The sequence below is a fragment of the Cynocephalus volans genome, chromosome 10 (genome assembly GCF_027409185.1).
Source record: "Cynocephalus volans isolate mCynVol1 chromosome 10, mCynVol1.pri, whole genome shotgun sequence".
NCBI classification, from domain to species: Eukaryota; Metazoa; Chordata; class Mammalia; order Dermoptera; family Cynocephalidae; genus Cynocephalus; species Cynocephalus volans.
Genome location: NC_084469.1, coordinates 93,245,069 through 93,271,163, shown reverse-complemented (window position 1 = coordinate 93,271,163; position 26,095 = coordinate 93,245,069). Strand labels below are relative to the sequence as shown.

At 60.9% G+C, this 26,095-nt stretch overlaps 1 protein-coding gene across 3 annotated transcripts in view; it reads right to left on the bottom strand.

Moving 5' to 3' along the window:
* Nucleotides 1-181: 181 nt before the first annotated feature.
* Nucleotides 182-26,095, bottom strand: part of SBNO2 (strawberry notch homolog 2) — a 56,944-nt gene continuing 31,030 nt past the window's right edge. For 2 of the 3 annotated variants that reach the window (XM_063110488.1, XM_063110487.1), the window contains exons 5-31: nt 16,322-16,483; nt 13,821-13,904; nt 13,460-13,565; nt 12,942-13,096; nt 12,705-12,838; nt 12,537-12,627; nt 12,265-12,408; nt 9,899-10,016; nt 9,564-9,669; nt 9,082-9,235; nt 8,053-8,229; nt 7,677-7,774; nt 6,726-6,808; nt 5,643-5,834; nt 5,318-5,487; nt 4,879-5,010; nt 4,443-4,578; nt 4,234-4,346; nt 4,056-4,127; nt 3,859-3,967; nt 3,457-3,531; nt 3,201-3,344; nt 2,409-2,503; nt 2,233-2,325; nt 1,946-2,077; nt 1,618-1,694; nt 182-1,506 (exon numbers count right to left, since the gene is read on the bottom strand). In XM_063110488.1, the coding sequence (XP_062966558.1) occupies nt 825-1,506; nt 1,618-1,694; nt 1,946-2,077; nt 2,233-2,325; nt 2,409-2,503; nt 3,201-3,344; nt 3,457-3,531; nt 3,859-3,967; nt 4,056-4,127; nt 4,234-4,346; nt 4,443-4,578; nt 4,879-5,010; nt 5,318-5,487; nt 5,643-5,834; nt 6,726-6,808; nt 7,677-7,774; nt 8,053-8,229; nt 9,082-9,235; nt 9,564-9,669; nt 9,899-10,016; nt 12,265-12,408; nt 12,537-12,627; nt 12,705-12,838; nt 12,942-13,096; nt 13,460-13,565; nt 13,821-13,904; nt 16,322-16,483 (3,834 nt within the window). In that variant the 3' untranslated portion in view covers nt 182-824. The remainder of the gene's footprint in view (nt 1,507-1,617; nt 1,695-1,945; nt 2,078-2,232; nt 2,326-2,408; nt 2,504-3,200; nt 3,345-3,456; nt 3,532-3,858; nt 3,968-4,055; nt 4,128-4,233; nt 4,347-4,442; nt 4,579-4,878; nt 5,011-5,317; nt 5,488-5,642; nt 5,835-6,725; nt 6,809-7,676; nt 7,775-8,052; nt 8,230-9,081; nt 9,236-9,563; nt 9,670-9,898; nt 10,017-12,264; nt 12,409-12,536; nt 12,628-12,704; nt 12,839-12,941; nt 13,097-13,459; nt 13,566-13,820; nt 13,905-16,321; nt 16,484-26,095) is intronic. The other variant, XM_063110489.1, reaches the window with a different exon arrangement.

The following is a 26,095-nucleotide window of genomic DNA, read 5'->3' as shown; positions in this document are numbered from 1 at the left end:
GGACACTGGAGTGTGCAGCTTTCTGCCCCCAGCTGCTCAACAGGTGGCAGCCACCACCTCTACTACCCTCACGTACCCCATGTGGCCTTGGGCAGCTGCCCCCTAAATGCCCCTCCTGAAGGGTCACAGCATGCAGCCCTGCCCTTCTTCCCCCGTCCCCACAGGTCACAAGAGCAGACAGTTTGGGAAGTAGGCAAAAGGCACATATATTTTAAAAAAGATCTCTTTACATATATACATTAAAACTCATTATAAATACATAGAAACCAGGAGGCTGCCAGCTCAGCAGCAAGACTGGTGGGGGGGGAGGCAATAATTTAGGGAGGGAGCAGGGGAGGAAAAATTGCATATATTAACGGGGGGTTTGCCCCACAGAGCCCCCGAGAAGGTGTGGGGGGGCCCTGAGCACCTGGGGTTTCCTGAGTTTCCAGCTCTTGGGACCACCCAGTTTCACGGATTTCAGGGGTTGGGGCCTGGGAAGCCCTTGTGAGGTGGGTGGGGTAGAGCTGGGGACCCCTCAGCCCAGAGCCCCTGTCCATGCCTGGAGGGGGAGGAAGAGGAGAGAGGCCAGAGGAGGCCCACCCCAGCCCCCTGGCCCCGAGTTCTCCTGAGCAGAGCCTGCACGCGGCACTGCTCCCCCAGGCCGGGTATCGTTGAGGCCCCCCGGGCCAACAGCAGCCACGAGGTGGCTTGGGCAAGGCACTGCAGTCGAGGCCTGGGGGCGCCTCTCAGTAGTCGGCAGGGGACCTCGCCCTGTTCGCCACCCACTTCCTAGGAGAGAAACTGTACCAAGGGCGCATGGCCGGCACCCGGGTGCAGGGGACCTAGGAGTTGGGGAAGGGTGGGCTGAACTGGATGACGCTCTGCCGCTCAGGACCCCCGCCTCCCGCTGCACCGGCCCCTGCCCCCGCGACGCCCCCCAGGGTGGGCTCGGCGGACCCTGCGTGCAGCGAGCGCAGCATGTCCTCCAGCACCTCCTTGAAGTTGATGTCGCAGCCCTGATGCGCGAGTGCCACGGGGTCGGTGGGGGCGTCCGGGGCGCCCAGCAGCAGCCCACCGGGGACAGGGTCCAGGGGCGGGGGCGGCGGCGGGGGGAAGGTAAAGCGCATGGGCAGCGGGAAGGCCTCAGCGGGTGGGCTGTAGGTGAGGTCCAGGACCTCGCTGGGGCCGCAAGGCAGCGCGAGCGCACGCGGGGTGGGCGCAGGGCAGCCCGGGCCGCAGCTCGAGCCAAGTGCCTTCCTCCGCTTGACGTCCGCATCCATGAGCTGCAGCTCCTGCAGCACACGCCGCACGCAGCCCTCGGGAATCTTGATGCCCACTTGCTTCTTCTGGTCCTTGGTCTTGAGGCGCACGATCTGCAGGTAGCTGCTGCTGCTGACGTCGGCCACGACAGCGGCTACGCGGCCCCACACGCGCAGCAGTGCACCGCACAGCACGTAGTGGTGCCGCAGCCGCAGGCCCTGCACGCAGTCTTTGCCCTCCTGCACCAGCCGGCAGTGCCGGTTCCTGTGGGACAACAGGCACCAGACGGGTGGCTCAGGAAGCGCCTCGCTGGCTGCCGCCCCCATGCTCCCGGTCCCGGATGCCCAAGGGGACCCGCCCTCCACCTGCCCTCACCACGCCGTGTGGCTGCAATGTGTCAGTGAGAAGGCGTAGCTGCTCTCCCAGTGCTCCTTGGCCTCCTCTGCAGTGACCTGAGGACATGCATGTGAGCCTCAGCCGGGGCACCAGAGCCTGCAGCTGCCATCCAGCCTGGACAGTGCACAGGCGAGAAACCAAGGCAGGAGCACCCCAAGGCCTGAGGCCCGTCGCCCCTCGCCCCTGCCAGGTGACCTAGGCACTAAGGACAGGACTGGGGACTGCAGGAGTCCCACAGGGAGGGGAGGCTGAGGCACAGAACCTGGGGCCTCCCGTCCTGGGAGACCAGCCCCATCCCTGTCCCTACCCGGTGGAACTTGCGGCGTAGAGTGTCCAAGGTCTCCAGTTGGCTCTGCCGGCCAATGTTGGGCTTGCACACAGTGAAGTGCTTGCCACGGTTCTGTTCCGCCAAAAGGCAGCTTGGCTTGTTGCCCCGTACCTGGGGATGGGAGAGAGTGAGGCCAGGCACCCACCATGGGCCCCTCGTGGAGAGTGGGTGACCCAGGGACAGGACAAGCCAATGGTAACCAGCGCCTTCCCCACTCCCTCTGGTCCTGGGAGCTGGGCAGGTATGGGGTGCAGGCAGCTGCCCACCTTGTAGGACAAGTAGAAGCCATCGTAGGGGCCTGTCAGCTCCAGTGACTTGGCAAACGCCTTCTCCCACTTCAGGCCACGATCCACACTGATCTGCCAGGGCATGGGGGGCATTAGCAGGGTGGGGTGGGGTGGGTTGTGGGCCAGGGGCAGTGGCTGGGGGCCTTCTTGCTTACCTTGTAGAAGATCACCTGCCCATCCTGTGGGTGTCCGGGGGCCAGGAACACCTGCTGGCTCTCCTCATAGATCTCGTCAATTCCTGGAGCCAGGTCTGGGGAGATGCGGAGTGGTGAGCAGTGTCGGGTCTGGGAACCTCGAGGAGCTGGCTCCTTGCCCCATGAGTCTAACAGAGGCACCAGAGGCCTGCTGGCCTGGATATAGCTTGGCCAGTTCCATTTCTGAGCTTTGGGGGCTGCTGATCCCATGGTGGCATGGCCCAAGCTTGACCGGACCCAGCACCGAGGACAGAGAGTGACCCCTTTAGTCTGGGAGCTGCTCATGTCATGAGTGACCCTGAGTGAGTCACAGACAATGTGCACCTCAGTGCCCTGAATGGCTGTTATGGGGATCATGCAAGCAGGGGATTGGCAAACTACACCCACCAGCGCCCCTGTTTTTATAAATAAAGTTTTGTTGACATACAGACTGCTTGTTTGTACTCTGTTTTTTTAGGGGGGCCAGTTGACGGTACAGGGATCCAAACCCTGGACCTTGATCTTGGTGCCTTTGTGCAGTGGTCACGAGAAAGACACTCTGGCCCTTGTCAGAAAGGCCTGCCCACCACTGGTTGACAATGTAACATGTACTTCATGAGGGCCTGGGTGCGTGGGGGGACATCATTCACTGGGTTCCTTTAGGATGAACATCGAGATCACGCTGGGCTCAATGTGTATCTGCGGGCACTGCCTAAGCGCTTCCATCTGATCCACAGCCCCAGGCCCCTCCCTGTAAGTGGCCTGCGGGCTCACCCAGGATGCCCATGTCGTATTTCCCCTCCTTTTTGTCCACCTCAATGAGGTGGTCGAAGGTGTCCGAGAAGTACTGGAACAGCGCGTTCTGCTTCTGCACCTCCAGCCCCAGGATGCGGTTCAGGAACTTGCTGATGGAGCAGTCTGTGTGGATGGGGTGGTGCTCAGGCTGTGTGGGAGCCCCAAGCCGCCCCTGCCCAGGGCCTGCATGGCCCCGCCAGAGGGATCTGTGCCAAGCACTGCACGGAGGACTCACCCTTGTCCACGTCCAGGCAGCCAGACCGGGACTCCCGCCCGCCGATGCCGACCGACAGCAGGCCGTGCTTCATGTCTGAAGTGGGGGAAGTGGGGGCCTCGCAGGTGGTTCCTCAGACTCCCCACCCCTTCCACCGGGCCCCTGGCTCCTGCCCCAGCAGCCCTGACTGCCCGGTAGCAGGAACCTCCACATGTGGGGCTCACTCTTCCTTTTTCTCCTTTCTTCTGTCTTTGGGGGGCTCTCTCCACTTCCCTGTGCCCTCAAGGCCTCATCTGTGAGCATGTGGAGAGGGGTCTTTCCACACAAACCAGTCTACAAATCCTGGGCCCCCAAACTGCTCTGGAACCTGCTGATCTGCCACCCTGCCCTCCCAGAAAGACCCCCACGGGAACCCCAGCTCACCCCGGAAGAAGGCGGTGACCCCTCCTGGGTAGCCCTGCGGCGGGGGCATCTTGTTCTCCGTCTGGCTCAGGATGGTGGTGAGGACGCAGTGCAGGGCCCGGATGCCGTACTGGGGGGCGAGGCGAGCGACGGGGGTGAGGGTGGAGGAGGTGTGGGGAGGAGGCCGGCCTCCCCCGTCCCTGGCCTCCCCACGGTACCTTGTTCTCGAAGTTGTACTTGCTCAGGTCACGGGATTCAGTGGCGCGGCGGTCTCCATGGGTCAGGGCGCCCTGCCGGGGCGGAGCAGGCTGTCAGCGCGTGGGCCCCGGGTGGGGAGCCTTCCCAGCCCCAGCCCCGGCCCCGGCCCCGGCCCCGGCCCCGGCCCCGGCCGCTCACCAGGCTCTCCAGGCGCTTGGCCACGATGGAGGCGAAGCGCCGCTCCCCGGCCAGCTCCGAGATAAGGAAGACATACTCGGGTGCCGATACCTGGTTGGAGCGGTGAGTGCGTCCTGGACGAAGGCAGAAGCTGCTCTCAGGGACGGCTGCGGGACGTGGCTGGGGCGACCGCGGGGGCGTGGCCGGGGTGGGGCGGGGGCGGCTCTCACCGAACTGCTGGATGGCGCGGTCGGCACTCCAGGGCAGCTCCAGCGTCATGTGCACGCGGCGCCGCTGGTTCTGCACCCGTCGGTCAGCTTGGAGGGAGACGCCCGAGCTGGAGGCCTCCGAGATGATGGCTACGAGCTGGGGGATGCGGGCAGGTTGTTGTGCTGCCCACCACTCACCCGGCCCAGCCCCAAGCTCCAGTCAGCAGGACCACTTCCACCCAAGGACTTCCAGGGGCGACGAGGAGGCCAGAGAGGCCTGAGAGCCCCACAGTGGCAGCCACGCATGTGCACGTGACTGCACAACACGCAGATGTGATGCACTTGTGCACATACGTGTCTACGCACACACACGCCTGTACACACAGGCACACAGACAAGCGGGGGCCTGGGGTCTTCTCCCCCTGCACACGTACAGCACGTGCCTGCCGCTCCCCACCTTCTCGCCGCTCATGAAGCGCTGCTTCTCCCTGAGGTTCACGTTGTCGATGGACAGGCCCTGCTCCGCCCGTGACTCAAAGGCCACCGTCCCATCAGGCCTGGACACAACCCGGCCTTTCCTGCCAGTCATCTGTGGCCAGAGCAGAGAACCAGGGTACATATGTCAGTGGAGCAGCTGCCTAGGGGCCTGGCCTGTGGGCCTCAGTTTCCCCATCTCCCCATGAGTAGGGGAAGGACAGGGAGCTTGCGAAACCCGGGGCCAGGACTCAACTCTGGCTCAGTCTTGGGCTGCCCCACAGGGATCTGTGTTACCTTCATGGTCTTTTAATACTTTTGGTGCCAAAATGGATCCAAAGGGGCGGGGAGGGGGTGGCTGGGTGGGCCATGCCCTGGACACCCCAAGCATGTACACAGGTGACTGGCAGGGGTGTGCTCACCTCGGCCACCCGCTCAGGACCCCCAAGCTGGTCAATGAGCTCATCCAGGGTGTTGACTGGCAGTTCCTGGCCCAGTGCCCGCACCTTGGTCAGCAAGTCCTGCTTCAGTCGCTCAACCCGCTCCAGGACACCGGGACCCTGCAGGTCCCTCTGCGGGGGGAACAGGGGACCTGCGGGGGGTGGAAGGTCAGGCTGGGACTGTCTAGCTCTGTCTCTGACCAGTGGTGTAACTCTGACCTCCCTTTTCCCAGCCTCAGTCTCCCCACTTGTAAAGTGGGTGTAACGGCAGCATCTACACTTCAGGGTCACCCAGGCACACCCTCACCTCGGTCATCTGGGGGGAGCCCGATGGTGTCCACAATAACCACGTCATCGTCCACCAGGGACTCAGGAGAGGAGTTGAAGTCACTGTCCAGACCAGCATCTGACTCAGTGCTGCTGTCGTCACTGATGCGGATCACACCTGCTGCCTCGCACACCAGCCTGGGGACTTTGCCCCCGCGGCCCCGTGGCCGCCCTGTTGGGGGGGTCAGGGGTCACCACAGGCCGGACCACGGGAGGAGCAGGCCAAGCTGAGGTGCTTGGACAGAGAGAGAAGCCGATGGGCCCTAAGCTCATGACAACTCCCTGACTGAGAAAGAGTCTCTGGGGAGACCCTGTCCCTCACCTGGCGCCCTCTGCTTGTGTGGCGGGTGCCTCTGGGCCAGCAGCTTTTGGCTGTGATCTGGGTTTTCCTCTTGGAATCCCTATGCTCCCACTGCGCACGAGGGCGAGGTAGGTGTACAGGCCGGTTCTAACACCTACACCTGACATCCTCCCATGCCTAATGGGGCAGTATACGCTGGGGGGTCTCCTGGGAGACTGCACTAGGGGCCTTCCTGACACCATTGGCCTAGGGGGGATGCTGATGGCTGGCTCGGCCTGAGGATGTGCCCAGGCCCCCTATAGGAGCCAGTGGTCCAGGGGCCACATGACACTGCTGCTGTCCAGGCCACCCTGAAGGAGGGTGGGTCCTGGCTCTGCCCCTCACATCTGACTGTGTGACTTTGATTGAGGTACTTGGCCTCTCTGAGCCTCAACAACCTGGCAACACCAGGCTTTTTTTGCTTTTTTCAGCAGCTGAGGAGGGGTTTCTGGGCCCTGCCTGGTGGGATGTCTCCCTGCCTGCTTGGGAGCCTGTGCCAGACGCGCCTGTGGTCCTGCAGGTGCCCCTGCCTGCAGGCTGTCTGGGGTGCTACTCTCCCTGAGCACCCGCTCCTCTGCAGGTGGATCCTGGGTGGGGTGGGGTAGAGTCCGTGTGTAGAACCTCCCACTGGCAGCGGAGCCGGGGGCCTGGCTCTGGAGGGAGGAGCTGGGGGGGCAGCAGGAGTGGGAGCAGGCGGCGGCAGCAGTGAGCGGGGGCGCTTACGTTTTCTCTTACTGCTCACTCCTCTGTCCCGCTTCCTTTTGGTTGAAGGAAAGTGCTTCTGAATTAGTGACAGAAAGACGCCTCTGAAAGTAAGAGCAGAGTTCATTCTCCTGCGAGGAAGGCTGTGCCACTGGCCGGTTGGGACTTGTGGGGGCGGCCTGTGTGCAGGTTTGCTCTCAGGGGAAGCAGGAACCACAGCACTGGGGCCTTGCGTGGGTCTGAGGGACCCCTCGGCTTCTCCAGGACAGGGCTGGGCCTTGTGTCGGGGACTCAGGGAGGCAGATCCCAAGGGGGGTGGTGAGAGCCAGGACAGAGGGCTGGTCCTGCCCGGCAGGAGGTAGCTTGTGGCCCATGGGGCATGCAGCTTTGATGCAGTGGGCAGAGGGGAGCAGGGGACAGGGGAGGGGTCCCGCTGTCAAAGGGCCGTGGGTGGGTCTGCCTGCATGCTGACTGCCTCTAAGGGATGACGGTGGCCAGACGCTCCCAGGATTGGGGTGGGTGAAATGGGGTGAAGGAGGTGCTGGGGGGCTTCCTGGCAAAAGCAAGGGACACATCAGATGCCCAACACTGGGGGAGACCTGTCCCCTGGAATGTGAGGAGGAACCAGGAAGGGGCTGTGAAGCCAGAGGCAGGAGGGCTTCTGGGACCCTCCCCAGGGTGGGCTGGGGGCACTCTCAACCATAGGAAGAGACCAGGGCCACCAGGTAACCACGAGGGCCAGTCTCTAAAATCTGCAAAGTCCTCGTAGAAAGGGCGTGGCACCACGCGGGGACAGGCGGACAAAGCTTCTCTCTGAGACCCTGGGAAACCACCCACTGGCTTCTCTTCACTAGACCAGGCCAGGCCTGGGGTTGGGGTGTGAGCCAAGCCTGCCCAGCTCGTCCCGCCCCATGTGCTGGGGACCCAGGGGCAGGGCCAGGCCACAGGGAGCCACTGCTGCCCCCAACTCACTCAGCGGCCGAGACAAAGCAGTCCAGGTGCCCGTCGTTCTCGCCCAGCACCTCCCGTGTCCGTGCCTCACCTGTGGACTGCAGCCCGATGACCACGCACTGCGGGGATGGGGCAGGGGGCTGTAAGCGGCTCTGGGACCCCCCACCCACCAGCCCTGCACCAGGGCCCCGGGGAAATGAACCTTCTGGGCCACGGGGGTGATGGCTGTTCCCCAACCTCTGTTCTCATCTCCCCAAGAAGGATCCTCAGCCCAGTGGGGTCTGACCTGACCAGGCAGCATCCCAGGGGTGCTGGGTCCCAGGAAGATGTGGGCAGAATGGTGCCTCCATGGCGGGGTGACCAGGAAAGACAGTGGTTGCCCCCACCCAGGCCTCACCTTGCCACGGGCCAGCTCCTCGCGGGCCAGCTCCACCAGCCGGTGTACCTTGGCAGCAATGCACAGGTACTTGAAGAAGCGCTGGTGAGCCGACCAGAACTGGCCCCACAGGGACTTGCGTGACTCCAGGCCAATCCAGTCGGCTGCCTGCTGGAACACGCCCAGGGCCTCGGCCCACTGCAAGACATAGCCCTGGTGGTGAGCGCGAGGCTCGCGAGGCTGGCCTGGCTGGCCCAGCTACCTCCCAGCCAAAGAGCTTCCCTAAGCCAGGTGGAATTGGGGGCAGGGTGGTAAGAGTCACTGGCTGCACCTAAATGGTAAAAATGCTAAAAAGCCGAAACAGGCAGTGGTGGCAAAGCTGGGGTGACGGTGGCTCAGGCGACACCTGGGTGCAGCGTGAGCCCTGCATGAATGGCCATCCACTCTCAACGCTTTAGACCAGGGTCTCACGCCCAGGGGACACTCGGCATGACTGGGGGTGCTCCTGACAAGGAGTGGGTGGAGGCCAGGGATACTACTCAGCACCTGCAGTGCCCAAGACGGCCCCACCACAGAGAAGGATCCAGCCCCAGTGTCCACAGTGCCGAGAGAAGAACCTGGTTTAGTTTAACCTAAAGAGACCATCTGGCATGCAAGCCAGGCTGGTGCTCAAGGGCTTGTCAGGTGCAAGGTGAGAACACAGGAACCTGTCCACACATGGAAGGGACACACACAGCCATATGGACGCTGAACATGGCCATGAGCTCCAGGAACCCAGGGGAGGGCAGGCAGGGCTCTGGCCATGGGCCCATGTTATCACAGTCACGTAAAACCCCCCAATTAGGACAGAATCAAGATGCTGGGCCCCTGCCTAAAATCACAGGGGAGGGAGCATTCTGTAATTTGACACATGCCTGTGGTGTCTTTAAGGACAGAACACTGGCTGGCAACAGTGGCACAATTGTGGGGGGCATGTACAAGGGGTTCACGCAGTTGGAGCTCCTGGCCACTCTGTCCCTGCCATTCCCGCCCCCAGACGCCCCTGCTCACCAGCAGGGCTGCACGGTTGTAGACACACTCAAAGGCCGGGGTCAGCGGGATCTCCTCGATGCGGAAGGTGACACCAGAAAAGCTGAGCTGGCGTGCAATGTACATACCACTGACCTTCATGTCCATGGCTACAATCTCCATGGCACCCACTCCCCTGCAAGGACACAGGCCACCTGAACACCACCGAGGGGCTGACCCCGGAAGGTGAGTCAGAGCCAGGCACGTGGACTGCAAAGACGGCATGTGCAAATGCTCCGTGGCCACCCACAAGGAACAAACTGCAGGCAGGCTTGAGCGGGAGGCAGGAATGGTCGCCCAGAGCCTGGGGGCCTGGTGGGGAGGGAGCTTGTTCCCTTAAGAACCACAGAAAGTGATAGGCAAGGAAAGGATGTGATCTGTGTTTTAAGATCCCTATGGGTGCAGGTGGAGCGGTCACACCTGATGCCAGGCCTTGGGTGCAGCGGGCAGGGAAGGGCGCTCACCTCTTCTCAATGGCGTGCAGGAACTCATCGAAGGTCCGGAAGGGCGTGCCCTCGCCCCAGATGCCCAGACGGCTCATGTAGATCATGTTCCGAGGCTCAGAGGCACCTGGGGCAGGTGTGGGAGGCATCGTCAACTCCCCTGGCCAGCCAGGAGGCGGCAGCTGTGCCTGTGAGGCCAGGTGGGGCCCCAGGAATGGGCCAAGGGCCAGGTAAGAGGGCCTGAAACTCTGCAATGTCCCCAGGCCAGATGGCAGAGGTGAGCTCCACCCCTGGGCTGGGCTGCAAGAGACTAGAGCAGGCACCATTAAGCCCCTGCCCCCGGCCGCAGCCCCCACCTGTGGCGCTGGCGTAGACCACCCGGGCTCGGGGCAGCTTGTTCTGCAGGTCCAGCACGGCCTTGCCCATCTTGGTGGAGCTGGCGTTCTTGGCTTTGTGGCACTCGTCAAACACGATCTGGGGCAGCCAGGATTAAGGAGTGTTCTGGAAGGATGGCAGGCAACCCCAGGGTCCCAGGCCCTGACCTCCCAAATCCACACTTACCTGGCTCAGGGCAAATGCCCTTAATTTAAGTACTCAAACTCCAAAAGCCATGGGGGTGGTGCACTCAGGGTATGAGATCCCCATACTATGGCTGGATGTACTATGCCCAGGACAGCTCATATAGACTGTGTCAATACACAGGTGCAAGAGTATACAGAGAAAAGGGGGCCATTCATGGGGGGTGGGCTGCATCCACTCAGGGGTGCTCTGACTGCCCTAGAGTTTGCAGGACGTTGCCATCGGGGAGGTGGGTCAAGGGTACTGGGCGCCTCTCTTCTGTTTCGTACAAGTTACATGTGAGTGTACAGTGATCCTGTGTAGAAAATAATACTGAAGAAAAGATGTGAAGATGCTTTCAATATGTTAAGGAGAGGACTGGCCAGTTAGCTGGTTAGAGCACAGCCTTACAACACCAAGGTCATGGGTTCGGATCCCCATACCAGCCAGCCACCAAAAGAAAAACATTAAGGAGAAAAAAGCAAGTTAAAGAAAAGCAGGGCTGGCCGGTTGGCTCAGCTGGTAGGAGTGAGATGTCATAAAACCAAGGTCATGGGTTTCAGATCCCTGTACTGCCAGCTGCCAAAAAAGAAAACAGAAAAGAATACCAGATAAAGGGTCGACAGAGGAAAAACAGGCACACACAAGGTAAGCCCCTGTGTTAGGTGCCCAGCACACAGCTTGTCGAGAGTATGACACTGACATTACTTCCTGCACGAGGTGGACATAGGGAGGTGCCATCTGGGCACCCTGGGTGCACCTGTATCCTGCGGTTTCTTCCTCTGGCAGGCCTGGATTGTCCTGTACTTAAGTGTTTCACTGAACAAGCCAAGCCATGACCACGTCCTCATGTGCACAGACACAGCAGGCCAGTGGCCCTCATCTGTTCCGCGGACAGGGTGTGAGGAAATTTCTGGGACAGTGCCAGGACCAGACATCCAGCTTGGATCCAGCCTCAGGGGTCGGTCACCCCACTTCGGAGCACAGCCCCAAGAGAACAGCAAGCGCTGACGACAGGGCTGTTTATATCACTGAGAGGCTGGAAACCATCGGAATGTCCCCACAATAGGGAAACCGCTGAATCGGGCATGACACGCAGGGACAGGAAGAAAAGAGGACGTAGGGTTGGGTGCTCAGGACGGCCTCAGGGGGACAGGCATTGAAGAGCAAGCTGCAGAGGCCCTGCTCCCCCACTGCTAGCCGGGCTGGCCCCACACCCCATCCCGGGGAGCTCCAGGGGGCCTGCAAGCTCCAAGGGGCAGAGACCCCAGACCCTGCTGCCGGTGGAGAGTGAGCAACTCAGAGTACCCAGGACGGTACCCTGCATGCAGCCCTCTACAGGTACCTGTGTGGGGACCCCAGGACAAGCTCTGGCCACTCCCTTGTGGTGGCTGCTCTCGGGGGGAGAGGCTTGGGGGAGACCAAGGCGGGTCTGCTTTTGGGTACTGCTGGCAGGAAGAACATACTCTGCAGTATGTGAGCAATGAAGCAAGAAGAGAGCCCAAGTTGGGGACGGGGTGGCGGTGGGAAGGTGCGTCCAGCTGTCTGAGCTGGCAGGGTCCACCCCGAGAGGTGACAGTCCTGCTACTGCTTACACCTCACTGCGCTCCCCACAGGGCACAAGATTATCGAAAGGTTTTAAGAAACAGCGATGGGAAGGTAGGAAAAGCCCTCTGTTTGGGAGCTTTCTGCCAGTGGGGAGATCTTGTGTCCCTGACACCCCAAAGCTGTAGGGGAGCCTCCCGCAGAGCAGGGCTGGGGCCCGTGCTGGGCCTGGCCACTGGGGCTCCCTGATGTTGGTGCTGACTGGCCCCATTACCTCCTGGGTTGGGTGGAGGCCCCTCCGGGCCTCGGCCTGCCCACATCATGGAGCCCTGGGAAGTGGGGGGAGTACTCTGTGCCCCACGTTAGGTAGGTCAGCACCTTCCACCTCTGGGGGCACAGCGGCCACCACTGCCTCCCCCGGGCATCACGGGCAGGATCACCAGAGCCAGGAGGCTGAGCCCAACCACGAGGGGTGGATGACACATTGCGCAGTCTCCTGGAACCCCCACGGGCGTCAACTGGACTCCTGCACCAGGTGAAATCGAGGGACTCGGCAGGGACACCCCCAGAGTGGTTAGCAGTGGCCTCCTGCCCCTCCCATCCATCCCCAGCAGGATACAACACCATCGAAGGCCTCACCGCACCACTCGAGGATCTGCCGGAGGCGTGTGCGGTGCTGCCCGCCCGCCTGGCTCTCCCCGATCAGGGCGGAGTAGGTGGCGAAGAGGACACCCTCTGAGGTAGTGCTGTCTCCATACTTGATCTGGGGACACGGGAGCAATGTGGGGACAAGTGCAGGCCAGGCCCCGCCCCTCCCTGGGCCTCAGTTTCCCCATTTGTGAAGGAGGTGGGCTGAGCCCTCTGCTCCAGGGGCGACCCCATCCCCCCCACCTTGCTCAGTGCGTGCACCGCGATGCCAGGGGCGTCGATGTCCCGCAGGTCACGCTCTGCGTCGTACTTGAGGTCATTGGAGACGCTGAACCTGGGGCCCGGGACGGTGGGTGTCAGGTCAGGCGCTCCTGGTCCCCCCGCCCCGCCAGGGTCCAGGCAGGCGCTCACCACAGAGCCTTCTTCCTGCCGCGCACGTGGTTCTCCAGGATGATTCCGGCCACGGTGCGGCCCTTGCCCACACCGGCCCCATCACCGATGAGGAAGCCCGCCCGTTGCCCACTGGGGAGCAGGACCTCGTGTTGCTGCGGCCAGAGGGCGGCAGTCAGGGCCAGGTGGGGCTGCCTGGCCCTGCGCCCCCTCCTCAGGGGTGCCACGAGGGTGGGCCGGGGCGGGGGCTCGGGTCACCTGGCAGGCATAGGTGATGGCCTCCAGCTGCAGGGCAGACAGGGCCCCGTTGTCCGAGGCAGGCAGGGCGAGGGTATAGGTGATGTCTGGCGGTGGGACACTGGACAGGGTGCTGGTCTCCACCACGCGGTCCGGGTGCTGCTTCCCGATCTTGGCTGGAGCAGGGGGCGTGGTTGGAAGCGCTGTGAGAGCGGGCCTGGGGCGTGGCCAGGATCACTGGGAGGGCCTGGGGCATGGTCAGGGTCACTGGGCGGGCTGGGGCGTGGCCAGGATCACTGGGTGGGTCAGGTCCGGAAGCAGGGATGTTTTTGGGCACTGGGGAGGAGCAGGGTGGGAAGCCAGGCTCCGTTCCCATTTCATTGCCTCTGTGAGCCTCCAGGTTTGCACAGGTGTGGACTCTAGAACCGGCCCCGAGGGTCCTCCCACCGTCCTTGAAGGGGCTAGCCAAGCAGTGGTCACCCGCTGGGGTCTAGGTCCTGCAGGAGGGGGCCGTGTCTGAGGGTCCTGGTGGCACTCACACTTGGATGGCACGTAGTCGGCATAGGTCTCCGTGTGGCCCAGCTCCTCCGCCTCCTCCTCCTCTGCCTCCTCCTCCTCCTCAGGCTGAGTCTGTGCCTGAATGTCCTGGGTGAGGGGCAGGGGCAGGTCCTGTCCCACATGGCCCAGCCTCCCATGGGGGATAGGGGCTTGGTTGACCATGGCTGCCAGTGACCCAGAGTCCACCCAGCACAGTGCCTCCCCAGGACGTTTGTTTCCTCCTTTGTAAAACAGGGTACTCCCTGCATCTGGGCCAGCCAGGAGGGTGCCTGTGTGTGTGACCCTCCCCAGGGACCAGGAGACGGGCTAGGGAGGGAGGGAGCCCCTGGGCAGGTGGCTCACCTGGTAGCTGCCAAGAAGCGGAGTGCTAGAGAGGGAAGACAGAGGGTCCTCGAGGCCTGGGAATGACCCGCTGGGCAGGAACAGCTGAGGGAGAGCAGAACCTCAGACCACAGGCTGGAGAGCCCATAGGCCCAGCCACCACAGGAGACCCCATCGTCCTCACTCTCCGCACCCCAGGGCCCTGCACTCCCGCTGTTTCCAGAGGGACCAGGCATGGCCAGGCCTCTGGGATGAGTCTGTGGCCATCGGGGGGACCTGGCCCACCCTGGGGTTTCAGAACTGACTGGGTGGCCAGAGCCTGCAGATGGGTCAGGACAGGAGACCCAAACCCACTGGGGCCAAGTCAGGGCCCTGCCTTCACTCTGCCCACCCCCAGGGAGCAGTGTGGCTGGTCACGCCCACTGTCCAGATCATACACTGAGCCGGGCTGGGCCAGGACACACACCCAGGAGAGGGCAGGGTCCAGACCATGGTCTGTGTGATTTCAAAACACACTCACTGGGGGCCGGCCTGTGGCTCACTTGGGAGAGTGCGGTGCTGATAACACCAAGGCCACGGGTTCGGATCCCTATATAGGGATGGCCGGTTAGCTCACTGGGTGAGCGTGGTGCTGACAACACCAAGTCAAGGGTTAAGATCCCCTTACCGGTCATCAAAAAAAAAAAAAAAAAGACAAAACATACTCACTCATAAAAAAAAAAATCCTAACAGTCATGTCAGCCCATCATAAAAGCAGAAAAAACCAGAAAGGGGAAGACCACTTCCAGACCACATCCCCCACTTGGACCCCCAACATCCCTGGACAGTGTGGGTTGTTCATTCCCGAGACTGCCCAGAGCACATGCGCTTCAGGGCACGGAGACCCCTTTGCAACATCTCCCTGGGAGTCGGTCAAGGGGTGATTAACTTGACGCTCAGGACAATTGTTTTTCCAAGGATTAGGAACACGGCTGAAGCTTTTTAAAAATGAAAACAGACGCGATGTATAGTAAGGTTAGAAACCTATACTCAATCCCCCACTCCTTTTTTTAAATTTACAAAAACACAAATAAACAGGCACGTGGGTTCCTGGAAGGCTGAGTCATGGTTCCCGCAGGGCTGGGGAACTGGGGGGCACTGGGTGTCAGATGCCCTCATGCCGTCCGCTGCAGGCCACCGGGCCCCAGGCCTCCTCCCTCGTGTCCAGCTGAGGACTTGTGGGCAGGCCAGGAGGCCGCAGGCTCTGCAGGAGGGGTGGGCCCCAGTGCCTAACAGGAACAGGCTGAGTCGCCCACGGCAGGCCGGTGCTGTGTGCTCTGGGCATTCTGTCCCCGTTGGCCACACACCACAGGCCTGTCTGCTCTGCCATCCAGGTCAGACCCCTGCTGAGGGCATGGGGCCTGAGAGCTGCCAGCAGGCCTGTACCCACCAGCATCCACTGGTCCACTGGGGAGGGCAGGTGGACACTGGGAGGACGCCCCCACTGCCCAGTCCTGGGAATGGGCTGGAGGTAGTGCCTGGAGCACTTGGGATCCTGCCCTCCATGACCCCTCCCTCCAGGGCCGGTCTTGCTCGTCCGTGTCCTGCATGGGGGAGTACACAGAGACAAACCCAGCCCCCTAGGAAAGCCAGCCAGGAGAACTAAGGGTAATGTCTGAACCATTCCACCCCATCCCTGAACAGGATTCTGCTCACCTCACCCTGCTGGCTCCCACCTGGCCAGTCAATGGCCACACTGACTCAGGAGTCCACTGGGCTGGCATCTCCTCCAGCTCTTGGCCCCAGTACTGCCTCCCCAGAGTGACCCTCCCTGCACCTTCCCCCTATCCCATATGTGCCTGTATGTTTCTCTACAGCAGGGTCTCCCCTCGGCACTGTGGACACTGGGCCCAGATCCTTCTCTGTGGTGGGCCGTCCTGGGCACTGCAGGTGCTGAGCAGTGTCCCTGGCCTCCACCACTCCATGTCAGGAGTGCCCCCCGCCCCAGTCATGACAACCACAAATGTCCCAACATTGTCCAGTGTCATCCAGGGGCAGAGTTGCCTGGGGTGAGAACTGGTGTCCCAAATGGCTTTTCACATCTCCTGTGTGAAACCTGTCTCCACCAGGGTCAGGGACTGCTGTGACCTGGCACAGGGCAGGCGAGGAGAAGGTGCCACCAGATCCTTGTCAAAAGGGGCAGTAGGAGGAGCCCCTAGGGTCCATGGCCTTGGCCCCGCCCACCACTGACCACGACCAGTCCAGCGACGGAGCCAGCCGTGGGCCAACCCCCCCCCCCCAACAACATCATAGAATACTCAAAAAAATAAAAAATAAAACCAAAACAAAAGGGGGGGCGGTAGTGCAGAAGGGGTATGACCAGCGGACCGCAGCCCTCGAGGGCTGTACAGGACATGTGAGGACCCTAGACCCACAATGTCATCCATAAGGTGAGCAGCCCTGGCAATAACTGGCCTAAACCCCAGCCCCCTGCCCCCATTAGCATGCGGAGCTGGAGAAGCTGAGAAGCTGGGCGCACTAACCTTGTCGTGGGCAGAGGAGGGGGTGTTCACATCCCAGATGGTGGGCACCTGGCTGAGGCTGTCAGCCGACAGGAAGTCGGGTGTGTCTGCGATGTCCGACAGGGAGTCCACGGATGAAGAGAAGATGGAGGTGTTGGAGAGGTCCTCGAGGTATGAGGAGTCCTGGAAGACAGGCCCAGGTGAGGCAGGTGTCCACAGCAGGACAGACACTAAACAGTGTAGCCCATGCACACGCTTGAACATTCCTCAGCCATGAACAGGAACGAGGCTCTGACACACGCTACCACGTGGATGGATTTTGAACGCATCACGCTCAGTGACAGACGCCAGACACAAAAGGCCACACAGTGTATGACTCCATTTACATGAAATGTCCAGAACAGGCTGATTCACAGAGACAGAAAGTGGATTCCTGGTTACTGGGCTGGGGGAGGGGGATGGGATGACTGCTCATGGGAATGGAGTTTCCTTTTGGGGTGACAGAATGTTCTAGAACTGATGGATGCACAACTAAATACAGTAAAACCACTGAACTGCACACTTTGATGAGTGAACTGTACAACACGTGGATTACATCTCGATTATGTGTTTAAAAAAAAAGAAAGGAGACAAGTGGACGAGTGAGACGCCAGACCCCAAGGCTCCGTGCTGGATGTCCCTCTTCGGCGACACCCTGGAGCAGAGAAGCCACAGAGACACTGAGAAGCTCAGCTCAGCTCAGCTCTACCCTTCCTGCACCTGAAAGGTTGGAGTCTGGTATGGAGGCTCTTTCTCATTCTCTATCATTATAAATCTAAATTTTAAAAAATGAGGCACAGTGATGGGGGGGGTGTTGCTGCATCTCTCTATCAAGACTGACGGGGACTGAGACTCTTCTTTTCTGCCATCTGCACTCCTGCCACCCACCCCCAGGATACGTGGGACCTGCCTGCTTCCAGAGACCCCCTCAGCTGCCACAGGCTGGGGCCCACGCTGCCTGCCTGTTTTACAGACAAGGGACCAGAGCCTCGTCCCCAAGGGTCTGGAGCTGGGAAGGTGCGGCCCCCACCCTGGCAGGGCCGGGGCAGCTCACCCCCCTTAGCAGCCCCCAGTCAAGCCCCCCACAGGCCATCTGAGGCTGCAACCAGGAGCAAGGCTGAACTGCTGTCCAGGAGCCCCAGACACCTGGGTGTGCGAGGCAGGGCTTGTACTCTTGTAGGCACAGAGAATCACGCCCTGTTACTGGGGAAGGTTGGCCACGGTTCTCCGGGAATTGCTCCTGGGGTCTGGCTGGTGTCATGGCTGCCCAGGATGCATGCACTCACCCCGCATCTCAGCTGTGGGAGCACTGGCTGCTACGAGCCTGACACAGGACACTGTGGGCTGAGAGGGAACAGCTGGCCAGCTCCTCGGCTGGGACAGCGTCCATGCAGCCCTGAGGTCTTTGGGAGCAGGAGATTCTCGATCTCTCCAGACCTGCACCGAGGCTGTGTTTCTGAGCTTGCCTCCCAGCGATTGCATTGAAATCGGCTTCCTGCTCCCTGGGGTGAGCCAGGGGATGGGGGCAGTCAGTGGAGGACAGCCACCGCCATTGCCCCCACCCCCGCACAAGCCCCAGGACGAGGCAGGCTGGGCCCATTCTCATTTCTCCAAGGGATGAGGTTATCCTAAGTGTGCCAGGCCCTCCTTGGAGGTCACAGAGGGGCTGGTTCAGCTGGCATGAGGCTCGGGGGCTTGACTGGATGCCTCCTGCCCACCCTGGGGGGCCCCTGTGCTGAACAATAGGACAGCACCATTGTGCAGCCACATGCCTTGGCCCACCCTGTCCCTAAAGCCAGTCAGAACGCTCACGGAGTGGGGGAGAACTGAGACTTGCGGCCGCTCCAGCCACTGGCAGGAAAGTTCCTCGAGGAGACCTGGACCCTAGCAAGAGGGCAGGCAGCTGCCAGCAGGAGGGCTGTGCGTGAGCCAGCTTCCCAAGCCCCTGCCCTGGGCCTTGAAGGACAGGCAGCTGAGGTCAAAGGCGGGACCGGGGCTGTGGACAAGGCCTCCCTGGCTTGCACCATGGCCTCAGCCCACATCGGGGGATGGTGCCAGGGAGGGCTGTGCCAAGGAACAAATGTGGTGGGAAGACACAGAGCAGAGACCTCACCTCACCACGAAGAGCCGGCATGAGCGGGGTCGGGGTTGGAGAGACAACAGCTCTTGTCCCCCAGGTCCTAGACCATGGGCTGGGCCTGAGAGCCACCACCGGAGGCTCTGCTCCCAGAGCTGGGGTCCGGCTGGCACAACGAGGGCAGGGAGCCAGGCAGGGGGTGCTCACAAGGCACTGCCAGCACCACAAGGGCAGGTGGCAGCCACAGTCCAGGGCAGAGCACCCAGCCCCAGCATGGGCCCCGCAGGTGACCCCCCCCCCACCAAGAGCACAGTGTGGGAAGGGTGGAGACCCCCGGCCAGCATGTCTGGCCAGGTGACCAAGGCCAGTGTTGGCAGGGACATGTCACGGTGACGGAGGTGAGGAGCAATGCCTGCCTTTCCGTGGTGAGGAAGATGCTAGGCAGCCCAGCTGCAGGGCATCCTACACAGCCCCCACCCAGCCCCCTCACAACCCAGCCCAGGGCTCCTCGGGATCCTGGACTGGGCCAGTAAAGGATACTAGGGGAGACTGAGAAGGTCTGAACAAAATATGGGCTTTAGTTAATAACAACATAGTAACCCTTGTTCATCAGCTGTGCCAAAGGCACGACTTGCTATAAGGTGTGAACGGCGTGGTTGCCAGGTATGGGGTATGGGGGAGCTCTCTCTGCACCATCTTTGAAACTTTTCTGTGAATCTAAGACTGTTCTGAAAAGTAGTCTATCATAAACAAGCGGGTGTTCATATGAAGCCCCACATGACGCACCCCTCACCTGCCTGACCCACCCCCTGGAGACCCAGCAGGTGCTTGAGGCCACGGATCCTCTGACTGCCATGTGACCTAGGCAGAGCCCTCGATTCTCAAGGCAGAGGGCAGTGGGCTCCAGGCCCCCAGGCTCCAGCCCATCTGGCCCTGCTCCATGTGGGTGGATGACTTGGGGGTGAGAGCAGAGCACTCCCCAGAGGGCCCCAAGCCCCAGCCAGTGTCAGGACTGGACTCCAGCGGCCACCAGCCGACCTCCAAGAGCACCATTCCAGCTCTCCCGAGCTCCTGAGCCTTTGCCTGCACTGTGCCCCCCCCCCAGGCACCTCCTCCCCAGGAACCCTGGGCCTCCTCTGTAGGCTGAAGCAAGGACCCCCAAGGCACCCACCTCTCCAGCCCCCAATAAAGGAGGGACCGGGCAGAGCCAGCCACACTCAGTTCTGGGGGACAGTGGGGGCCCAGGGCTACCCGGCATGGTTCTTATCTCTACAGCAATTCAGGGAGCCCTGGACAGGGGCAGGGAGCTGGCAGAACCTGGCTCTGAGTACCCTGGGCTGCAGTAGGGACGTTTGGAGCTGTGCCCCCCTGCCATGTTCTTTCCAGGGCTTGGGAACAGGGGTCCCGGCCCTATCTGTCCAGTCAGAGCCCACCTCAAACCGTGCCCCACCCTGGCCCACAAGGAACCTCACCAGACCCCCAGGGTTGGCTCCCGGAGCTTCTCCAGGTGAAAGTCATGGGCAGCAGGCGGCAGAGAGGAGCCCAGCCCCTCCCACCCCCATATCTACTTTCACTTTGAGGCCCCCTCCCCGGCATGACTGGGTCTGAGCCCCCTCTCACACTCCACTCCCGTCCTGCCCACCACCCCAAGTCCTCAAATCTCTGCCTCAGAAAATTCCGGCAGATTCACTCTCGCTGCCAAAAACGGACAGAGTAGGCTGGGGTCCAAGAGAGAGTGAGGAAGTGAGAGAGCACAGCGGGAGCTCCTGCCTGGTCCCACAGGTGGCCCGACCTGTCCTCCCTGTCCTGCCACTCTTGTGGGGGTGGGGGTGGGGGTCTTGCCTTCCCAGCCCCGGCCAGCCCGGCCCCCTGGCCCCCCAGGAGTGGGGTGTTACCTTGTTGAGAGCTGCAAACTGCAGCCAGAACCGCAGCTGGGACATGGTGGCAGCTTGCGGGGGCTGCCGCACGGGTGCCCCTGGAAGAGCTGCCTGGGAGCGGGTTGCTCATGACCGCGGCGGCAGCCCTGGCATGGGGTCCGTCGGGGCAGAGCCAGGCGGCATTTGCATGTCAGTTTAGTCACCGGCCGCGCACGCTGACTTCCTCTCGGGCTGGGCTGACTTTCAGGAAATGATGCCTGCCTGGTAAGTCAGGGCGATTACCGGCAGAGCGAGGAGAATTACCGCACGGGGCGGAATCTGGCCGCAGATGGCTGTCAACAATGCACCCGGCCGCTCCGAGCACCACCCTGGCAGGGCCAGGACCTCTGCCCTCCATAGTGGGCATATGCCTCCATTTCCCCAGACTACTAAGGCGCTGAGTTCTGTTCCCCCGCCCTCCCCGGGCCCTGCCAGGGACCAGCTGCTGCTCTCGGTGTCCCCAGGGCAGTGACTAGGAGAGGCATGGCCTGAGCACAGGCAGGGAAACTGAGGGCCGGATCTCCATACCCCCCCCCCCGGCCCCTTAGGCCAGGCCTGAAGCTCCCCAGCCCTTCACCAAATGCTCCCTAGTAGCGTCCCCTCCAGCCCTCCTGAGCTCATCTCTGGGCCTTTGTGCTGTGCCCCCACTTGGGGCACCTCCTTCCAGGGGAACCCTCTGCCCAGCCAAGGTGCCCCCACAGGCCACCCAGCTCCTTCCCCTCCTTCAGAGGGGGCTCTGGCTGTCCCCGAAGTCTGCGTTGTTTCCCCACACCCCTTGGCCCGGCACAGACAGGGTGGGCACAGGCAGGGCAGGCCCCCAGGCCCTCAGTACATAGCATAGGAACCATGGCAGAGTCCTGGGAAAGAGTTTTTTGCTTTGGTAGAAAACCGATGTGAAAGGACACGCTTGCTGGAGTGATCAGCAGAAAATCTGCTGGGACGCTGCCCTCAAGGCCACAGGTGGTCATACCCACAACGCCCCCCTGAGCTGGGGGTGCCAGGGAGAGCCCAGGGCCAGAGGGGATGGGAGAATGGCCCAGCCTGTAGACAAGAGGGAACCTTCCCCCATCTACCACTAAAGTAGCAGACTGCATTTCCCTGTGGCTGTGCCAAGACTGCACCTGGGGGGCTGTGGCAGCTCCTCTCTGAGAGCGCGAGTGGGCACTGTCCTGCCAAGGGGAGGCCGAGGGGGGCCTGGCAGCGTTAAGGACAGATGGGGAAAGGAAACTACACCACAGATGCCTGGGGAGCCTGAGGTTGGGCAGGTGGGATGGGAGGGTCCCATGCTGCTTGCACACCCAGCCCCCTTCGGGCTCTCGCTGTCCTGGACTCTAACGCCCTTTGCCATCCCTGCCAGGGCCCCACAATGAGCCACAGGCAGTGGCAGGCACGGCCCAGGCTGCTGTCCCCACCACTTGGCCACCAGATGGAAGCCAGAGGGGGCAATAGGAGCCCTAACAGGGGCAAGTCGCCTGCTAAGCACCCCCTGGGCCACAGCCACAGGGGGTGGGAGATGGACAGACACTCAACTCAGAGATATGCAAATCGAAACCACGAAAGAGATGCCACTTCACACCCACTGGGACAGCCAGATGCAGAAAGTCAACAAGTGCTGGTGAGTACGTGGGGATGGCGAGCCTCGCACAGGTGGCCAGGAACGCAGAACTGCTGGAGCCAGGGGAACAGCCAGTGGTTCCTCAAAAGGCTAAACGTAGGATTCACATTCAACCCAGCAGTTCCACTCCTAGGTACACACCCAAGAGAACTGAAAACACACGTCCACACAGAAACCTGTGCATGCACATGCACAGCAGCATGGTGCCTGACAGCCAAAATGTGCACACAGCCCAGTGCCTATCTACGGATGAATGGACACACAGTGTGGCCCCTTCCACACGGTGGAACATCACTCAGCCGTGAACAGAACTGACACTCGCTACCACGTGATGGACCCTGAACACATCACGCTCAGCGACAGAAAGACACAAAAGGCCACACAGTGTGTGACTCCATTTACATGAAATGTCCAGAACAGGCCCATCCATAGAGACAGAAAGTGGATTTGTGGTTGCCGGGGGGAAGGGATGGGGGGTGACAGCTGATGGGAATGGGGTTGTTTTGCAGAGAATGTTCTGGAACTAGATAGGGATATGGTTGCAGAAATCTATGAATATACTTTAGAAGAGTGGATTTTATGGGATGTAAATTCTGTGTCAATTTTGAGAAAACCAGTGCTCGGCTGCAATGGAAAGAAAACATGCCACATGCAAGCACAGACTTTGTTTGGCGGCAGCCGGCACAGGATCGAACCCCGGACCTTGGTGTTGTCAACTCACTCTAACTGAGTGAGCTAACTGACCAGCCTAAAATTAGATTTAACCGGCACAGACTTTCAGCTGAGTTGCCAGCAAAGTGCCTGAACTCTGACCCTTAGTCCCCCCCCCAGCCACCCTGTCGTCAGATGACTTGCCCAGAACCAGAGTGAGGGGGGTCCTGGGGAGACAGGAATGCTCGGGTGTGCTGGGGGCCTCTGCCTGGGGCAGACAGCTGGAGGAGTCCCCCTGCCTGGGGAAGTGTCAACCATGTGACACCCGGTCACCTCACCCACCCTCAGCCATCAGAGCCGCCCCAGGCCCTCCCACCATGAGGCACATGGACAAGGTCTATCCTGCTGTTTTGTTTTGGGACCCGCTGGCCCTTAGCACCTGGAACAGGGCCTGGCTGGCACTAGGGTGGCTCTGGATGTTGGGGAGAAGGGGCTCAGGGGGGAGCCGGGACAGTTGGCAGGAATCATGGAGAGAAGCAGCATGGTGGCACTCAGTAAGGCAGCCCTGGGAAGCCCATACGGCTCCCCAGAAACCTGCTCTGCCTGCTCAGGGTCATGGCCTTGTGCCCAGTGAGGGCCACCCCTTTGCCTGGCACTTTCTAACCCACAGCTTTCTGCAGAATCCCGCTAAGAATTCCCTGTTGGGGCAGCCCCTCCCCAGTCCTCACTGACCCCATCCCCTTGCTGCCCAGGTGCCCTGACTTCCCGAGGGGCCCCTGCTCCCTCCAAGGGGTAGAAGTGGTTTTTCTCAGCCTTGGTCGGTGTTAACCAAAGGGCTTCCTGTAAGAAGAAATTCTCTCTCTCTCTTTTTTTGTGCAGTGCCAGTAACTGGGGAGTACAGTGGTGCGGGGTGGGCTGAGACCTCTGATCCCGCTGAAATGCATTTGCAGACAGTCAATGCCGCCCGCCCCTCACTATGCGGGAGCAGCCAGATAGTTTGCAAAGCACTTTTCTGAGCTGTGAGCTCATCTGGGCTTCTCAGAAGCCCCTGGGCTGGCGGGCAGAGAGCGCTCTTACCGGACAGACGCCCTCCCCGATGGCCCTGCGGCCCTGGAGTGGACCTGCTGGATGCCCGGCCCTGCTGACGGCTCACGGGCAGCTGTCGTGGGATGGGCGGGGCAAGGGTGCAGTGCATGGGAAGGAGGGGGACACTCCCCCAAGAGCTGGGCTGAGACACAAGGGACCTGGGTGACTTTAGAGCAGGGATCAAGGCAGCACCCAGTCCTGGGAACAGGCGGTGAGGCGTCGGACAGGTCCTGTAGCCTGGACCCTCAGAGATGTCCTATGCCCAGGGGTGGGGACACAGAATGGGGACAACCCAGAGGAGGCACCCAGGGCTGCCCTTGGACGGAGCCCCTTGACCACAGGGCAGGGACAGGCGGAGCACACTGGGTGGAAGAGGGCAGGGGCTATGCCATCTGCATCTGACTTGAGAGAGATCCTCGCCCCGACCCTGACTTCACCATATCCCCACCGTGCCCCTTGCAGTCAGCCACGTCTGGAACACACGCTCCCACAAAATCCTGCACACGAATGTCACTAACGGCACCGTGCACAACAGGGTCCCACACCCCCACTCCACTCCTGGGTCTGTGCCCATGATAAGCAAAAAATGAATCCACATGGACACTTGTACACGATTCTCAACAGCCAAAGGTGGAAGCGACCCACGTGTCCATCCAAGGATGAATGGACACACACAGCATGGTCCATCCACACACTGGAACATTCCTCAGCCACGAAAAGGAATGAGGCTCTGACACACGCTGCCATGTGGATGGGCCTTGAACACATCATGCTCAGTGACAGACGCCAGACACAAAAGGCCATACAGCGTGTGACTCCATTTACATGAAATGTCCAGAACAGGCTGGTCCACAGAGACAGAAGGTGGAACGGTGGGTGCCAGGGACTGGGGGGGGATGGGCGTCACTGCTGACGGGACCGGGCTTTTTGTTTTTCTTTCTTTTGTTCTTAACTTTATTGGGGCTTCTTTCTGATGTGATGAGAATGTTCTGGAACTACACACGAATCTATTAAGAACCACAGAGCTGTGCGTGCTGAGATGGTGACTGTTCTGGTGAACAATGAAGAGCGAGAGCTGAGCCACACGCCCACAAGCTGCCGCGGGGGGACTGACCCCTCCTGGGCCTGTGGAGTTGTTCCAGGTCACCCACAGGGACCTTGAGCCCAAGGGTCTTCAAGCCAACCTGGAGACAGGAACGAGAAGAGGCCCTTTCTTGAGGAAGTGGGCGATTCGAGGGCCGGGACTGGGAGAACAGAGAGCTGGGACCAAACTGACAGGTGGGAGAGGAAGGCAGGCTCCAAACAGAGGCATCAGGGCACACGGGAGATGCCCAGAAGGAGGCCCCACAGCCAAGGCAGGGACCGCAACACAGTAAACGCAGACTGCGCCTGACTGCCATCCACACGGCAAAGTCAGCACTGTGGCTCCACTGACACAGACGATGCTGAGTGACCGAGTGAGTGGGGAGAAGGGATGGCTCTCCCTGCAGAAGAATCCCAAGTGATCGCTGGGGAAGGCATGAGGAAAGCGGACTGATTCGGCAGTGGCAAGACCCCCGAGGGATGCCACAGTCCATGCCTGTCTCCAACCTGGAGGGTGAGGGCATCTGCACAGCTCAGCGCACCTCTCCTGCGCTAAGAGGGAGAACGGCCACTCGACGCTGCGGAAGCATCGAGTGAGACATGTGGACATCACGGGTCTCCTGATATGGCCCCGCGGAAGATGCACGCGGCAGCTATGGTGTTCCTCAGTCCAGTCCTGAGACAATGCCACAAAGACCGAGGGCCACGCTGCAGGATGGCTGAGCCACTCTCTGCAGAGGGCGCTGTGGGGGGCAGGTGGCGTCCACCTGGGCCTACCCCAGTTGCCAGCACAATACCAGGGTGTAGTGGATTGAATTATGTCCCCCCAGATTTACTGAAGCTTGAATTGTGTCCCTCAAGTTTTATGTATTAGAAACTTAGCCCCCACTGTGACTGTTAAGAGGGTGGGAAATCCTATTATGGTCATTGAAAGCTGGAGCCTTGAAGAGGTGATTGGATTGTAGGACCTGCAGTAGCGAATGGATTAAAAATGGTGGTCAAGGGGCGTGGTTCTGAGGGCTTTAAAAGGAGAGGAGAGTCTGCCTTTTGCTGTCTCTGCTCTGCTTCCACCATCTTGCAATGTGAGACCCCTGGGTCACTGTCACCACCACCAGATGAACTTTGGACTTTCCAGCCTCAGAAACTGTAAGCAATAAATTTCATTTTCTTATAAATCACCCAGTTCAGTGTACTTTGGTATAAGCAACAAAAACGGACTAATACACAGGGTAACACCCGCACCATGGCCGTGCTTCCACAACTTGGTAACGCTTGGGGAGGCTGGTGGGGGAGGCCTGGGAACTCAGTTTTTGCAATTGTCCTGTACA